General features: G+C 27.8%; 1 protein-coding gene across 2 annotated transcripts; it reads right to left on the bottom strand.

Moving 5' to 3' along the window:
* Positions 1–6,786: 6,786 nt before the first annotated feature.
* On the bottom strand, positions 6,787–15,529 carry LOC132934831 (large ribosomal subunit protein uL10-like). 2 transcript variants are annotated; one of them, XM_061001214.1, is made up of 7 exons: positions 15,386–15,529; positions 10,871–10,967; positions 10,621–10,796; positions 10,145–10,379; positions 9,876–10,061; positions 6,997–7,155; positions 6,787–6,932 (listed from the first exon to the last, which is right to left on the bottom strand). In XM_061001214.1, the coding sequence occupies exons 2-7, from the start codon at positions 10,922–10,924 to the stop codon at positions 6,810–6,812; spliced, it is 933 nt and encodes a 310-aa protein (XP_060857197.1). In that variant the 5' UTR covers positions 10,925–10,967; positions 15,386–15,529; the 3' UTR covers positions 6,787–6,809. The 2 variants fall into 2 exon arrangements, with proteins under 2 accessions (XP_060857197.1, XP_060857198.1); XM_061001215.1 differs by having other exon boundaries at positions 15,326–15,386.
* Between the last annotated feature and the right edge of the window lie 2,696 nt (positions 15,530–18,225).

Below are 18,225 nucleotides of genomic sequence, written 5' to 3'. Positions count from 1 at the left end.
ATAAATATAATAAATTATAGATGTATATTTTTTATCCACTAAACTACTTGAACCAAATTCAAAAGCAATTATTACATTGTTTAATATCCAAACTGGTACAGTTTTAACAAAATAAAAAATAATAAAATATGTGTTTAGAAATAACAAAATAATCACTAATCAAATGTCTTTTACAAAATGTATCATTTTTATGTCGGAATTTTTAGCCATTATTATTAATTATTAATTATATTTTATTTTATACTTGTTTTTTTTTTAAATGTTTATTGTTTTAAGTAATGGGTAGTTTTAATTGTAGTTAATCGTATTTGTATAATGTATACCAACCTACAATAATTTATTATACATGTATTGTAATTTATTATTGTAATATAATTAATGTAAATTATTGTATGCACAATCATCATTTCTATGGTTACATTAATAAAACCCAAATGTATAATAATACATTTTTCTTTCTGGTACCGTCTAATTTACCATTAACAGTAGGTAAGATCGCAGTAATGTGGTACATATTTTATTCTATAATTTTCTTATCTACCAGGTTGACCGCCACGGGTTTTTTCAAGTTATTTAAAATCGATTTTGAGTCTCTATTTGGGTTCTCAAATAATATTACTAGAATTGACAATTGAGTATTTGGAGTAGTTCGGGGTCTCACTGAAATCGATTTTCAGTGAGAGCTCGTTTAGAGCACAATAGTCAGTATTTTCTAGTCGGATTTAATGTTACATTTTGCCACTTTCTGATGATATAAAAAGTTTGCAGATATCATTATTAGTTTTTTTTTTTAATTTTTGTTTAGATCGTCTAAACTGTTTCCAAGTAAACCTATGCAAAAATCCTGTGGTGTCAGGGAGTAAACTAGTGAGAGCTCAAAAAGGGTATCATGGCGGTCAGCCTGCAACACGGACTAGTTTAATAATTACAGACCACGTAATTCAAATAAAAGTAGTAACAACTAATTGTTGTTAAATGTGCCTAACACATTTTGTTTATATTTAATTTAAAAATATATGCATATTATATAATTAGACGGTACATGTCTACCAAATATTCATTATTTTATGAATATTATAGTTTATAACCCCGGAGTATAACTTCGATTAACGATTACGTAACCTTAACGCGTTATCTTTGGTGTCCGAACCACCCAAGTAATCGTCTATGTAAAAATCGGATTTAATGACGTCACAGGCGTCAGGAAACATGTGGTATTCCTTTTCGGCTAACTTAGCTAAACACCCGGTCGTCAAAAATGAAGCTGGAACCGTCCCGTACGTTACCGTGTTCAACCTATAGGTACGCAGTAGTGCTCTGCACGGTCCGTTATTTTAGATACCAGACCGGACTTCAAATGTTAACAGGGGACCTAAGTCGGACCGGACTGAATAATGATTTGACCATGTGAACCCAAACCGAACCGTTTGCTATTTTTTAGCATAATGAGAAGACCGGACCAGACCATTACATTTTTTAAACAATTAACAGACCAAACTAAACCGATTTTAATTGAAGTAAGACCAAACCGGACCACAGTAAATTTTATTTTTAAATATTAGACCGAGTTGGACTGATATTATTTGATATAAAGACCAAACCGGACCAAAACAAATTTTTTTCTTCTAATATTTCATTAAAATGTCAAATTTTTTTTTATTTATATGTACTAACATTTTTTTTTCTATTATTTTAAAACTTAACTAAGATTAAGTTAATTTTTTTTATGTACCTAGTACCTACTACCTATCATAAAAATATTGTCATAATATGAATTTTCTTTTCATTTCAATATTGTAACCATTATATTATCGTGTACCCAGTACCCACTACCCAAGTAAAGAATTTGAACCAACATTGTTAAACTAGGTCAAACTATTCATAAAAGTTGTCCATCAACACTAAATATGTATTTTAGTAATTTTGTAACTGTAACAAAAATGTTTCAAATTAATTTGAAAAAATATATTAGGTAGCTGTTTAAATAAATATAATTTTACCTATAGAATTACTATAAACCAAATAAACAAATAAGTTACCTTACTCATTTTAGACTCGACAATACAATTAATTGTTACTTAGAATATCTTTTATATCTTTGCTGGGTAGGGGCACAAGTGGCAGGGGCCCATTTTATCAGCCGCATAGTCAAAGTCTCCGCACGCCTATGTATGACATCAATAAAATGTACAAGTAAAAAATAATAAAGAGTTTTAATTGATATAATTTAATATTAACTATGATTAATTTGATGTACCTAATACCTATGACTGTAATAATTTGTTTTTATTTAATGTAGGTACAAAAAAATATGAAACTTATTTAAAAATAATATTCTCAAAGCATTTTATAACTTTTTAAGTATTCAAAAATGTATTGGATATATTTTTGGAAAATTATTCAGATACATATTCTGAACACAAAATAATTATAAATTAAAATACGTAATCAACATTTGTAATATATAAATATTAAAATAGTTAATTTTATCTAGATAAAACACAACACTGCACATAACGACTGACAATAAACATATTAATATTGTAAATTTCAAATTATGTACCTACCTATTACCTAATAGGGTAGGTACTTGATTTTTTGTACTTACCAACAATAATTTCAAAATCATGTATTAAATCAATGGCACTGTATCTGAATTCTGAGTGTATCACGTGTTGGTAAAATGAATAATGATAATATGAAAATTGTATGCCGAATTTCTGACAGTGTCTGGACTCTGGATCGATGCCTGCCACCTGGACGCAAATAGGCAAATGGCAACCGAGTCACCGTCGTCGCGTCGGGCGTCGATGTCGATCGATAAATAAAGATAACAATAACAATTCGATAATATTCGAATCGTAAAATAGTTATTTATATATTTTATAAGATTCTATAGATATATAATATAATAGTTCGTGGAATTGACAATTATACATATTACATAACGTCAAAATACGATTTTATATTTATAGGTACCTACTACCCGAGTATCACTATTTCAATTATTTGTTGTTGTTATACAAGTTCACGTCAGTCTAGACTGTAATTATTATTTATTCTTGGAAAAATAGAAAGAGATAAAATGCTATTAGTGTCGGAAATTTAACATTTTATAAAATGTATTATATTATTATGTAATATGTATAATTCTTTCTAAATATAAAATTGTATACGGCGCACTGGTTCTTCGGGATTTGCGCGCCAAATAATTTTTTGATAGCTACACTGCTGCGGGTCCACCCATATTTGGCGATACATTTTTGATACGTCTGGGGAGAACGCGAATTTATGTTTTCTAAAACGAGCCAAAATAGTAATCAATTCCTCCTGTATAGTAGGACCCTTTAACAACGCATCGTTCAAACTAAGTCCTATGTCAGTTTTGCATGATGCATCAAATACCACGCGCAGTCTATAGTAGTAGGTAGTAATATTTCTATTTATCGCGGCATGATGCGGTAAAAAATAGTCATTTACGCTGATTTTTTTTTTTCGTTTTCCAAGACGATTTCCATATGATTTAATTCAATATATTCTTCCATAAATTTAATATATTCTAGTTTTAATATAGGGTTGAATTGGAGGAGGATTGAATCCAAGGAAAAAAAACTTCGTAGCGCAGCCGGGTAAGAATTGCCCATTTCTTTTATTTCGGTTTTAAATGGTAATTTTACAATAAATTTACCGTCTACGCCTTGGCGAACTGTTTGATTAAAATACGATTGATACACCTTTTCTTCCATTGTATAATTATTTTTATCATTTGATACCATTTCTAAGTGCAAAATTTCGAGATTTGATCCTCCAAATTATTTATTACGATTTCGCTTAATAACGTAATATTTCCCCGATCGGTATTTTTCTTGCATTTTGGTATAGGGCCAGCAATAATCCTAACCTCGTCTCTTGTATAATTGGCTCGGCGCTGGTCGATTTAATTTGCCCAGGACGCGTTAAGTCAAAAAACAATTCATTACCTAATAACATATCAATTTTTTGCGGTTTATTATATGCGTTGTCAGCCAATACAATATTATCTGGTACATTTATACGTTTTGGGTCAATGACCTGAGCGGGTATGTCATTAGTTAATCTGGGTAATATTAAGTAAGATATGGTTTTTTGTAATCGCTTGTTTAGTGCATTTACTTTACTTATTCTGTCGGGTACTGATAATGCTAGGAATGCAGGACACTTATAAATAGTATGTGGTAAATTACAATTTATTGTAACATTTGGTCATATCGGTAGCCGCGAATGAATACGTTTTTTCCTTGAGATAACCTTTATTGATTTTCTTATTTCCCTTCGAATCCGAGCTTTCTTTGTGACTGTGGCTAAGGATTTTTAATATTTTTCAAATGTCATTGTAACAACATAGTAGGAGCCTTGTATTAAATTTTCAAGCTTTTCTACCCATCAAATAAAGTTTTATTGACATTCATAGAAAAAAGGACTAATAAAATTAGACACTGAAAATGTCACTAAACAGTTCAAATCTAAATATTTTGAACATTTTATCGTGTACCTAAAGAGAATGCAAGTATTAACAACCGTTGAAAATGTCATGTTCATATTTTTTAGAGTTACATCAAAAACCAAAATCAATTTTGTTGTAAACCGATTTTGCGTTAAAATTCCCGTTTTTTATACGGTTTTTTCTGGTGCTTTTGAAAACTATTGGGAATTTTACCTCCCGAATGCACCAACTAGATTCACTTTCCCATCGAACAAGGTACTGTTGATTCACCGTCAATTTTTAATATGTTTTGTTATAGAATTAGATATTTAAAATCATAATTTTTTTCTAAATTAATATTTTTAAAACTCTCTTTTGTTAGGTAGGTATGTCGTAGTACTCACTTGATTATATTATATTCAGCAATCAGCTATAAACTAGCTTATAACTAAACAAAGAAAAAATCATAAGCTTTCCAACAGCATATTACTAGAGTGTACGTCGGACGATCATTGAAGACTTCGTAGCATTTGAAATACGTAAAGGGATTTTACAAACATTTGTATAATTCTCTATACCATCATCTGGCGTACCTAGTGGCTAGATGCATTATTGCGATGAATTATAAATATGAAGAAAAAACATATTTTATTCTTGTGGATTTGTGAAAAATATATGTATAATATTGTCATGGCGCAAATTTTGTAGCACAGAATTTGTATTAGTTTACGATTTTTTATTTTAGACAAAACTCTACCGGACACAAATTGTGTGACCTGAAAATACCGAGTGACACAATTCCGTGTTTGACACACAAGGGGGTAAGGGGCACGCATAAAGTTGAATAATATAATATTGTATTTTCCCCTCTACCGTTTCACTACATTTAAGAAATAAAACATAGTACTTATATTTTTTTTACAACTTTTTATTTATGAAATGTATTCTGACATTTTTTAAGATATAAGATTAAATTGATGTTTGACTACATTTAAAATGTATAATTTAAAGAATATTATCATATTATATTTTAAAAGTACATTTTTTTACCATTTAATCCTATAAGTCATATCAATTAATCAAACCGTATAGAAACTAACACAGGTAAGTAAATTTGTTTACCATGTAGGAACTTACATACCTATGTGTATCATTTTTTCCACAACGCAGGAACTAACCTATGTATTTTGTAAGTTGTAACCTGATAGGTCTCTACGTCTCGTTTAGTAATTTATTCACCCTTAGGCATACTTGATTTTTTTTGGGCTAAGAAAAACTTTTTTTCTTACTTCATATTCTTAACAGGCTTTGATTCATTGCCATAAAAACGGAAAACAACAATAAGAAAAAAAATTAAATTCATGTAGCATGCTACTGGTTTTTTTTACTGTGCTATACCCAAGACATATCTATGATTCCTCAATTATCCTTGTAGAGGTATAACATCTAGTAGCATGCTACTTATAATATATACAAGTTTTTTTTTTATCGGAGGGTAAAGAGTAAATTTGTGGGTCATAATAAAAAGGTTAAGAAACACTTCTATAAGCTATAATTTATTATAGTGTTTGTAGATTGTAGGGATTCAATATTATAACTATAATTTGTATTTTTGAGATGCGTTTCTATAAGAAAAAGTTACTAGGAAGTTGGAACACTGAATTAATTATTGTAACTATGTAAGCTAGTAAATTAAAAACATTTTAAATACAAAACAATTTTTAGTTTCTATTATTTTGACAATGTGTATTATTGTTCATTTTTATAATTGTTTCAATCATTACTTTTGTGGGATTTTGTATTAAATTTGAATATATTGTGACAGGCCAAATTTTTTTTATAATCTGAAACTTATATAAGTAACAGAACAATTAACATTTTATAATAAAATGTTCTTTAGATTAAAAAGAAGAAATACTAACTGATTACCGAATGTTTTTAATGTTTATAACAAAGTATTTCGATAAATTAAAATAATTAAAATATTTTAAGCTTGTTTTGTTTTTCTATTTTCAAATCAATATATATTTTTTTTTGTTCACCTTCTCAGTACTTACTAATTAGTAATAGTTACACAGATATTAGCTGTAGGCAACCTCACCTACCCAAAATATCCATTGCAGTAGCAAAAAAATGCACAAGACACAATTTACTGTAATACCAGATGAATTATACAATAATCTAACTTTTAAACCACAATAAGTTTTAACTTGCATTCAATTTTATAAGTGATTTATTACCACTTTACAACTAATTATTATTGTTTTTGAGACGTAAAAATAATTGAAGTATAGAAAATTGTTTTAAAATGATTTTTATTTCCGTTGAAAGTTTTAAAATGAACAAGTTAGTCAAAAAGACCGAAACCCATATCATTGTCTTCCTCTTCTTCACTTTCGACCTTTTCTTCTTTAGCTTGAGCTGCACTTTCTACAGGAGCTACCATGGCAACAGCAAACTTGGATGGATCCTGAAATTAAATTAAATATTTAATTTATTTTTTCATTTATAATTAACCTGTTTAATTTCATTACCTTAAGGTATTCTTTGAAAGTTGTAGCTTCTTTGAATTCAATTTCACTTTCAGCAGCAACAGCAATCAAGTTCTTGAAACCATTAATCAACATGTGAGGAACAGACACAATAGTTGGATAGTTGATTGCAAGACAAGCAGCTGTTACTTGTGAGACTCCCTATTAAAAATATAATATTATTAATACATGTATTTTATATTAATTGATTATAGGTTGATACTCAGTACATTATGCAATAAAACAAACAATACAATGATATACAATAGAAATGTTCACTTCACATATATCTGTTACTAAAAAAGAAACTAAATAGTATCAATATTATGAAACATTTAAATATAACAGATGTACCCTCGGGGGTACCCCAAGGAGGTCATCTAAGCCCTTTACTATTCATCCTATTTATTAACTCTATTAATAAGTGGATTACCAAAGCCAAGTTCCTCCTATTTGCTGATGACATAAAAATCTACCAAAATATTGATTCTCCTGAAAGTTGTCTCATAGTCCAATCTGAACTTGATACCTTCTTCACCTGGGTCCAACGTCTTGGTTTGTCAATCAACCTTGGAAAGTGTCATTTAATGTCATTTACTAGAAGTCGTTCTCCCATTTGCCATCCTTATCGCCTCGGTGTCAGCCTTATTGAACGGGTGTTTGTTTTTAAGGACCTCGGCATTTTCTATTCCCCCTCTTTAAGTTTTGAGCACCATATCAATGTAATTGTCCTTAAAGCTCTTAAGATCCTAGGATTTATTAAACGAGTCTCAAAAACGTTATCTTCAGCAATTTGTCTCCGCTCACTTTATTTTTGTCTGGTACACTCTAAGTTAGTATGGTGTTGAAGTTTGACACCCCTACCTAGCCAAAGACCAACAAAGATTGGAAAGGGTCCAGAATAAGTTCCTTTCCTATGCAGCTTTCCTATTGAAAATTGACCACCCCGGACTAGACTATTCGCTCGTTCGCCAAGCGTTAGATATCCAAACACTGTCTACCCGTCGATTAACTGCTAGCGTTAATTTTGTTTCTTTTCTTCTTAATGGCACCCTTGATGCTCCTACTCTTCTATCTAGTATCCAGTTCCGTGTTCCATCCTATCCTGCCACAGATCATACTCCTCTTCAAGTTTCATCCCATTCTTCTTCTAATGGTTACAATCACCCTCTGCATCGTATGCTTCAAGATTTTAATAATGTCTTGTAACTGCCGCTTACTTCTTGGTCCACTTATGTATATATATGTTACGGTAAAAGTAGATTTTGCCAACTGCTGACAGTAAATGTCCGAATTTCCAAATTAGATTTGTAATTAAACCTGTTGATGTACTTTACAAATTAACTCAGACATTAATTATCAACATAATATCTTCTGACGGGAAAAAAACACAAAAATACTTATATAAGGAATCATCATCATAAACATTTTTATTTTTTGCAAATTATATCAATACTTAAAATTAAAACTATTTTTCTTAATTTATGAAAAGGACATTGTACCCTCATATAATGTCTTAGCCTTATATATTATGTAAAATCAAATCTGAGTCATCGATCAAACTTAAGGCCCGGTTGCACAAAAATCATCTGATATTTATTTTATTGATCAGATAATTTATTGGATCCATAAGTTTATTGGTTAGATAAATATTAGAAATTGTTGCACAAACCATTATTATTTTAACCACATATAATGGTTCATTATTATTTTGATAATATGAATATATTTATAACAGAAGATATTTGATATTCATTAAATTTATTTTATTGAACCAAAATCTGGCCTATAAATGAACCAATAGTAACCAACGGTCAATAACTTAATTCAATAAGATTTTATGCTTCTATGCAACATGTATTTTAATTTATATTGATTCAATAACTCAATTTATTGAACCAATATATTTTTGCGCAACTGGACCTAAATATTAGTAATTGATTTACTATCCAACTTAAAGGTAAGATCTGTGTTAAATACTTTAATTGTGAAGCAAGTTATGAGCATATTTATTTTTATTTACTCTTAAGTCATATAAAATCATTCAATTTTTAACAAACTAACAAAAATAATTGATTTTACTGAATGCAAATTTGCTATGTTGTACATTTTTAAAACAAAGACAATATGTACAGCCGTAATTTTAAAATTATATATTTTATTATTTAAAAAATACTGACAACTAAAAACATTTATAGTAAATCTTCACATGAAATTTAAGATATTTATGGAATAGAAAGTGGTCAATCACATGTGCAACTTATGAGTTCCATTTCCAAAGTATGATTGATGAACATAGTATTCAGTTGCTTATGTTAGACAAAGCTATGATATAATCACTTTCAGTCATTAGATTGATACAATCAATTAGAAAATGTATAAGATTTTTAGGAGGAATGGTAATACGTGTATAAAACATTGTCTTATGTTACACATACATACCCTACGTATAAAATGACTAAAACGTATAAAACTTTAAAATGACTAAGACATTAAGTAGCCATTTTTTCCTTTGAAATTATAACTGATGATACTGTACATTTTAAATTTTAAGAAGTATAAACTTATAAATTAATACAACAAATTAACTAATCACATCAACTTGGTGAGTTTTCTTTTTAGAATAAAATAAAATGAAATACGATTTCTTTTTGTTATTATAAATATTAATGTTTTATACATTTGTACATGTATTTTATACTTGACTGTATTATACGTTCCAACCCTGATTATTAGTTATCTAAATGTGTATTCATCATGTTAACATAACAAATTTTCAGCCATAAATTAATTTTAAGAGACAATCAATAAGTACTTAAATTCAGTTTATAATATTAGTAAATAATAAATTAAAGAACTTAAAAATAAAAATTCAAACTTACTATTAAGAAAGTCTTCAATAAATCTTCTGGCTTGATATCTAAGATTTCGGGTTCAAAGATAGTTCCAGAATCATACACCATTTGTACGGCCAAACCATAATTAAATGGAGAAATATTCAACATATTCAATAAGGTCGCCTCAGAAGCCCCAACTTTATCACCTTCTTTTAAAATATGGACATCATTCTAAACATTTAAAAATAGATATAAATATAAATATATTTAAGTATATTAAATTAAATTTATAGCATGCATATTATTTTTCTTACAATGATTTCAATTGTTCCCTTAGAAATTTTAGTTGGAATAGACAACGCCTGGAAGAAAGAAGTTTTTTCTGGTCCAAGGCCAGTGTTCTGGGCGGGAATAACAACAGGGCATGGTGCAATAGCGCCAGGACGAGCTGGAGCACGAACTTTATTTTCCAAAAGCTTATCTCTGATCTCAATCAAATCACTACGAGTGAAAACAAATCCTACATTTCCTCTAATGTGAGGCATGATCCTTAAATAAGTACATAAATAGTTAATAAAACATTTTTATTAAATAAAAAATATTATTAATTTCAAAATTATGGTAAATCAGACTGCTTAAAAGCATTCTACATCAATAAAAACCAATCTACACCAATGGGTTCAGCTATTTCTGGCTTTGATGCATTAAGACTCTACTTATTGAGTTATAATTAGTATCATAAACAATATCAGCTTGTAACTACTTTATATTTATATAATATTAATATTACTTTTCAAGAGAATGATTTCTGTTGATATGGCCCTTTATTGCCTTCCTCATCGTTGTATTCTTGCCCATCAGTATGACAGCATTTCCACGAAGACTGGTGCGGATTTGCTGCATCTGTTTTGAACCCACATTGTCGGCTCCCACAATGAGACATTTTGGGAACTCGTCAAGTAAATTCTAAAAGAAAAAATATTTTATTTTAAAATTAAAAGTTGTTGATAAGTGGCTATTTAATACAATGTACAACATACCACCAACTTCACAAAATAGTTAGCTTTCCAAGTTGCTTTGTCCTCTCTACCCATCTTGTGGTGTAGATAGATTAATACGTTTAAGAAGTAATAAGAACTAAAATCAAAACAATAAAATTATAACCGGAAAAAAAAACTTCAAATTAAGTACCTCCAAGGTGGGGCAAGTATAAATATTTTAGATTATGTTATGGTTACGACACAATTTGTAAGATGTATATATATACTTTCCCTTTTAACTACATAATATACAAATCTAACAGTAACCCCAAGAATAGGTACTGTAAAGAAGTGATCATAATTGGTAATAATTTCAACTGAAATCGATTTGGAACGATCTTTTGATTTTAAAATACTATTTTGTGTAATTGTAAACTCTCCACCACAAGCTATCAGCTTGTCGGAGAGCTGTAAATATTTTTAAATAAATATATTAATATTGTTATAAAAGTAATGTAGTATAAACTAACATATTTTTAGGAACTGAAAGTTCAACTCATTATGTATTTATTAAAAATATCAATAGATTAATAATCTAATATAACTGTTATAGATAGATACAATCATTATATTTATTAACATTTGTATTTTATATTGTTATTAATAAAACTCAATACTTAGAACCAAAATATAATATAATATGAAAATATTTACTGTCATTAATTATAAATTCTAGCAGGGAATAAAATGTATTTATTTATTATGACTAATTAGTTTATATAGTTAATGTACTTTTATAACTAATTATTATGTGCAATATTATCAATGATTAATAATTATAATTTTAATTTTTTTAATTTAAATGTGAATATAGATATATTTTAATTAAATTAGAAAATATTTGTATTTAAGTAATGCATCTGTTTATCCAATTATCTGTATTAAAATAGTAAATAAATTTAACTTATTCCAGTAAAGTGTATGTTTGTCATCATAGTAGTTACAGAAAAGTATCTAATAATGATAATAAAAAAGATTTATCTAAAAATTCAGATTGTTCTGCCTCAATTTCCATCACAATAAAAAAGAACACAGCTTCACTAGGAAAAAAGACTCATTTATAAAGGTTGGTATTTTATTACATAATATTATAAATATTGTAAATCACATTTCTAATTTCATCTTAAAAATTAAAAATTAAATATCTATTTTATTTTATTTATCTACTACACATTTATTGCAGAGAGGATTGTTTGCATGCATTAAATTAAACGAAAATCACAATCATACTCTTGATACTGCAGCAACACTAAGATTTTTACTTGCAGAACAGACAATTAAATTAAAATTTGAGGAATTATTTAGTGATGGAATGAGTTTAACTGAAGCTAAAAAACATCATGAAAAATCTTTAGAATTGGAAGATAATTTCTCACTAAAAGATTTAAAAATCCTACTTATCGGACAGTTCAAAATTGACATGATAAATGGAGATTAAACAATTTAGGACCAAGAACTGGTCAAGCTTTAGTTGAGGTACTTATACATACATAATTTATCTATTAAAAATAATAATAATAATTTTTAAATAGTTCCATATTAATAGTAAGTTAATACCACTTCTTATTTTATTTTTTTGATTAAAATTTAATCAATATTAGTTGAAATATATTTGAATGCAGAATGAAATATGTGAACATGTATTTATCTCTAAATAGTCAGACATGTTATAGTAATTGTTAAAACCTATGAAAAGTAGTAACATAATAGGTACCTATACTGGTATACAATATACATATATATTACATAGCATAACATTTAAGAAAATACTTTGTGAGTATTCATAAAATACATTTTTATAATAGTATTTTAAAAGTATTTTTAATACTTTTTTGTTTGAATACTAGAATTAGTATCTTAATATTTTTTCAAAAGTATTTTTTACAAGACTGTGTAATTTGATTATAACACAATACCTAAATCCGCTAAAACCTGAATGCTAAAAATTATAAGATAAAAAAAAAACACACCTTATTGTAAAATCAATACATTGCATACACGCTCAGAATCTAAAATGTTGGTTTATTTCTTTGATAAGTATTCTAGTTTTTAAATAATAATGACTGAATTTTAGTTATGTAAAATATTTACTTTAATAGGCGCATGTTTCTTAATATTGTATGGTATAAAAAAATATATATTTAACTTTTACTTTTGCACTACAATCACTATACTTCTCAGAATATTTGTAATTTGGAATTTATTCCGTTAATAAAGAATTATTATTATTATTTAGATAATGTTATATTATAATACAATATTTTTAGAAACTTGAAGAAAAGCAAAATATTTATGAAAAGCAAAGTTTTTCTGTTAAATTTGTAAAAGACCCATTTTCTGTTGTTATTATTATTCCACTTATGAAAAGAGCACATATATTAAAGACAGCAGGACAAATAGTATTTGTAGACAGTACAAGTGCTTGTGATGCAGAAAATCATTGTATTACATTTATGATGACACTATGTGCGGCAGGGGCCGTTCCTTTAGCTATTATTATTACAAAAGGTATTTTACAGCAGTTTATAAAATTAAATAATATACCAAAAATTAATTCAAAAAAAATTAAACAATACAATTTATGTTCATTATAGGTCAAAGTTGCATTTCATATAGTACAGGTTTTGGTATAGTAAAAAGCTTACTGGAAGATTCTTTTGGTGGAAATGTTTACCCTCAGCTATTTATGACCAATAGTGCTACTGCTGAGATTAACGTATTAGAAAAAACATGGCTTGAAAGCAAAAATTTGATGTATTTTCCATGTTTGTCAAGCTGTATGGAGGTGGTGTTGGGACAGTAAACATAAAATACTAAAAGAGGATAAAATTGAATTAATACGATCCTTTAAAAATATTGTTTATGCAGAATCAAAATTATTAGCAGAAGAAGCATATCAAAAAGCAATGTCTGACAAAATATGAGAACTGGTCAAAATATTTACAGGACTATTGGGAAACAAGTGAAAAATGGTGTCTTGTATAAAGAGTTGTTACAGGTCATGGACATCACACGAATAATTTTTCAGAAATAACCGTACGGATATTTAAATACGGTTTTATCAAGGGTAAAAGCATATAATGTAATTGCTTTGATTGATTTTGTATGCACCACTTTGGAAGAATATTACCGTCGTAGGTTGAGAGAATTTTCAAACTTCCGAAGCCATAATCCTCGTCTTTTTTTGAAAACTCAAATAAATAAAGCTATAGAAATAAACAAAGAAAACATATGATAAGTAGGGGAATATGAATATACTGTTCAGTATAAGGACGAATCATTCAATGTTAATATGAAAATTGGGATTTGTTCATGTAATAAAGGTAAATTTGGACAGTTTTGTATTCACCAATGTGCTATTTACATACATTTTGATACATTATCACAAAATTTTCCTGCTGTGACTTTAAGCGATAGACATAAAATTGCTTTATTAGCAGATGGAGATAAAGCTCTACCAGTAGAGTTTTTTCAGTCATATATTTTGGATAATAATGTTGCAATAAATTACAGAAAATATAAATAATGAAGAATCTGTTCATTTGAACAATGTCATACCGAATTATACAATCTCAACTAATGAAAATAATAGTGCAGCCACAACAAATACCTCAAGAATCTATAAACAATATTATTTATTTATTTAAAGAAATTCATCAAAATTATGGATCATTTTCATCTGGCCTGAACACATTAGAAACAAGATTAAAAAAAAATTAAAAGTAAAGGTAACTGGGAATCATTTTTACATACTGCAGGAAACCAAGCAGTACAATTGAGAAGGTCAGGAGCAGCAATTAGAGTATAGCCAACTACAATAGCAAGATGTTTACCATCAGTAACCAGAGGTAGTAAACATTTACCATCAGGAAGACCTCCTAAAAATGAAATCAAAATAAAGATTTGGCGACGAAATCTAGGAGAGAATATAAAACAAAATCAACCTAATGCAAAGTCACATGGTAGTGGCCATTAAGAATAGGTTTCACATGAGAATTTTTTTTTAATTTTTAACTCATACATTATATATTTGATTTATGTAAATATAATAATAAAATGGTATGTAGGTAATAGGTAGGTATCAATTATTATTTTTTATACATGGTAAGGTTATTCATTATTATTTTTATTATAAGTAGAATAAATTATATAATGCACTTTGTATATATACATTAGGCCTAGCCGCCTAGGTACATTATGTATGTTTTTATATTATTATTTGTATTTAGTGGTATATTTTTCTTATACATATAGGTATTGACATATTTTTCTTTGACTAAAAGCTAAATATTACCTAATTAATAAATAGTCATAAATAATCATAAATGTTAAAATACACTATAGGTCATAGCTCCCCATAGGTGTATATAAAACTATAAGTGTAGGCACCTATATTTATTATAACTATACACGATAAATTTATAAATTCTTATTAGGTAGTAAGTAGGTACTTACCATTATGTCCAATATATTAACTAATTTACAATTAACTATAGGAACACAACATAATATTACCTTAGTTCACGAACTCGCCGCTATATGATCATTGAAGTTTTGATGTTACCACAATAGTTAATAATCAATAATCAATAATCGTATATTGCCTATATTATACCTACATTAATCATTAACAAAATCCATTCTTATAAAAAGGCGGTAAATGTGTATAATAGTAATAAAAGATAGTAAATGTATATCATATTATATTATAAGTTAAAAATGATAATTTTGATAATTATGAACTGTTAGACGGCAAATTTAAATAGACCAATCAGAAGCATCAAATCGATACCGGGTCCATAACAGGGTGCAGTATGTTAAAATGCCACCCGACGCCTTAACAGCGTTTTCCACCATACTGCACCGACTGAACTGTTGTCGTCTGGTGCACATAATGTATGTTCCATCTGGAATACTGGTGCGCACTGGTTGACATTTTTTATGTTTCACCTCACTACACTCGACCATTTTTTTGCACTGAGTGCATTGATAGTTGTACGAGCTCCAGTTGACGGTGGGCTTTATCATTTTCCTGATAAGTACCAAAGTACCCATCAAATATTTTATTATCTTTATATATCGGTGATAAGTATTGATTTTATGTTTCATCTACAGGTGGATCATATATGATCTAAGCATCTACACTTGCACCCAGCACGATTATCAGTGACCTATATCGGTGCAACAGTGCAGTATGGTGGAAAACGCTATTAGTGGTCGTCACGGGTTGCTACTACTGCCACGATAGTTCACTGCCACGATAATATAATGCTACGAACATATTACTCCGAATGTAAAATGCTACGAATACCAGTTATCCGATTATATACTACTACGAAGGTAGATCAAACTACTCCGATCACGGCCTTAGAAGATAACAAGATAAGGTCGGGACTCTTTGCTTATTATTGTGCCCGTTTACAGAGGACATTTTAGCAAGGCCCGGCAAGTTAATGATAATTTTTAACTGAGTTAAGTTAAGTTAATATAATTCATTTTGAAAAGTTTAAAATTAATAGTTAGTCTATTTTTTTTTTAACTCAGTTAAGTTAAAAGTTATATGGAAACTTTCAATTAACTTATTGACTTAAGTTAAGTCAATAATTTTTTTTTAAATATATAAATAGCTAGTCATATGGTTTGAAATAATAAAATTCATAAATATTATTACACTCAGAAAATAGACATTAAACTAAATTTGGAAAATAAAAATACAGATGAAAAGAATTATGTAGTTGTAGTAGGTGCCAAAAGTATACAAAATAAGATATACGAATAACCTTTTGATTTATTTTAATAGATAATAATATAAATATATAATATATATTATGTTTTAATTAATAAATAAAAATAACATGGCATTAATTTTCAACTGAATACTTTTTCAGAAAACTAAGCAAAACTTATGAATCAGTAAAACATTTATTGAATTTTAACAAAAGAGTCATCTCAAAATTTTTGTCAGCCATTGATCCTCTACGTTTATTTAATAATTGACCTACTGCACTAAACAAACGTTCTACATGTGCAGATGAAGAAATAGCCGTGTTACATTGTATATATGCGTTTCTTAAAACTAATGGCAAATCTAATGAACTTTTAATGTTTGAGTTTGAAAAATAATTGTTTATTGTAATTTGGATATCGTTATTTTCATTGGTTTCATAATTATTTAATCTAAAAAAGTCTTCTTCAGAATCACTACTATTATTGTCTGTAGAAGCAGTGGTAGTTACAGGAAGATTTGTTTCTGTTAACTGAGCATTATCAGTTATAAACTCCAAAAATGTTTGTTTAATTTCGTTACAATTTTCAGAATTTGTCCAGTTTAGCTTAAATTTTTGTATTAAACATGCAACTACTTGGCATGATGTAGATTCCATATATCTATTGAATCTGCAAATTAATTAACAATATAAATAATTTGATTTATAGAATCATACATATTCTTGTGAAAATTATTTATTTTGAGAAATCAATATTCAATATAATAAATAAAATAAATTATGTTTAATCTTAGATCAAAATGACATAACTAAATTTAGAATTATTTTAATTTTAAAGCCAGTAATGAACATTTTAAAATTGAAACATAAAAAAAACCAATGTCATCGATTAGATAATATTCTTACTTAAATTAAACATAACAGAGATAAATGACTAGTTAGTAGTTACAAATATTACCTATAATGATTTTAAAAGACTTTGTTTAGAATTTCAATGATTAATCTGAATAATTTATAAGTATAAATTAGTAACAGCCTACAAGTACTTAAATAATATATAATATATTTAATACCTTTTATTTAGTCCTTTTTTTAGCGCAATAACCAAAGGTATACACAAATTTACTCCGTTAATATCATTTAATGCTTTGTGAATAGCACTAATTGTTGGCAGCAAATACCCAAGTGAAACAAACTTCACACCTTGTAATAAATCCGAAGCCTTAGCTATTGGTTTCATCACCTATTTGATAAGAAATGTATAACCATTTTAAAACTTAGAAAATTTGGATTCATAATAACTTAAAAAAAAAATGAATATACATCACAATATTCCTTTAAAAATGAAACTTCACGAAGTGATGATATAGATGGCAACTGTAAGTCAATGCAAAGTATATTTATCTTATCAATATTGGTCATTATACATTTCATAGCATCATAAAAGGAATTCCACCTGAAATTAATTACAATAGTTATTAATGAAAATAATAAAATGTTAAAATCAGTTTTAATTTAAATTTGTATAAGTAGAAAAAATAATACCTAAAACAATGAATAATAAGTAATTAATGTAAAATTACTATTATTAGCCATAGCCCATAGGATATATTATTGACCATGATACTT

This window comes from Metopolophium dirhodum, chromosome 1, assembly GCF_019925205.1.
Source record: "Metopolophium dirhodum isolate CAU chromosome 1, ASM1992520v1, whole genome shotgun sequence".
Taxonomy (NCBI): Eukaryota; Metazoa; Arthropoda; class Insecta; order Hemiptera; family Aphididae; genus Metopolophium; species Metopolophium dirhodum.
Note: the sequence above shows the minus strand (reverse complement) of the source record. Positions and strands in the feature narration are given on the sequence as shown.

Bases quoted from the DNA above. Each gene is read 5' to 3' on its own strand.
- LOC132934831 (XM_061001214.1), bottom strand. From the start codon at position 10,924: ATGGGTAGAGAGGACAAAGCAACTTGGAAAGCTAACTATTTTGTGAAG. The intron at 10,797-10,870 runs GTATGTTGTACA...TTTTTCTTTTAG, and splicing joins ACTATTTTGTGAAGTTGGTG to AATTTACTTGACGAGTTCCC. The intron at 10,062-10,144 runs GTAAGAAAAATA...TTAAATGTTTAG, and splicing joins AGGGAACAATTGAAATCATT to AATGATGTCCATATTTTAAA.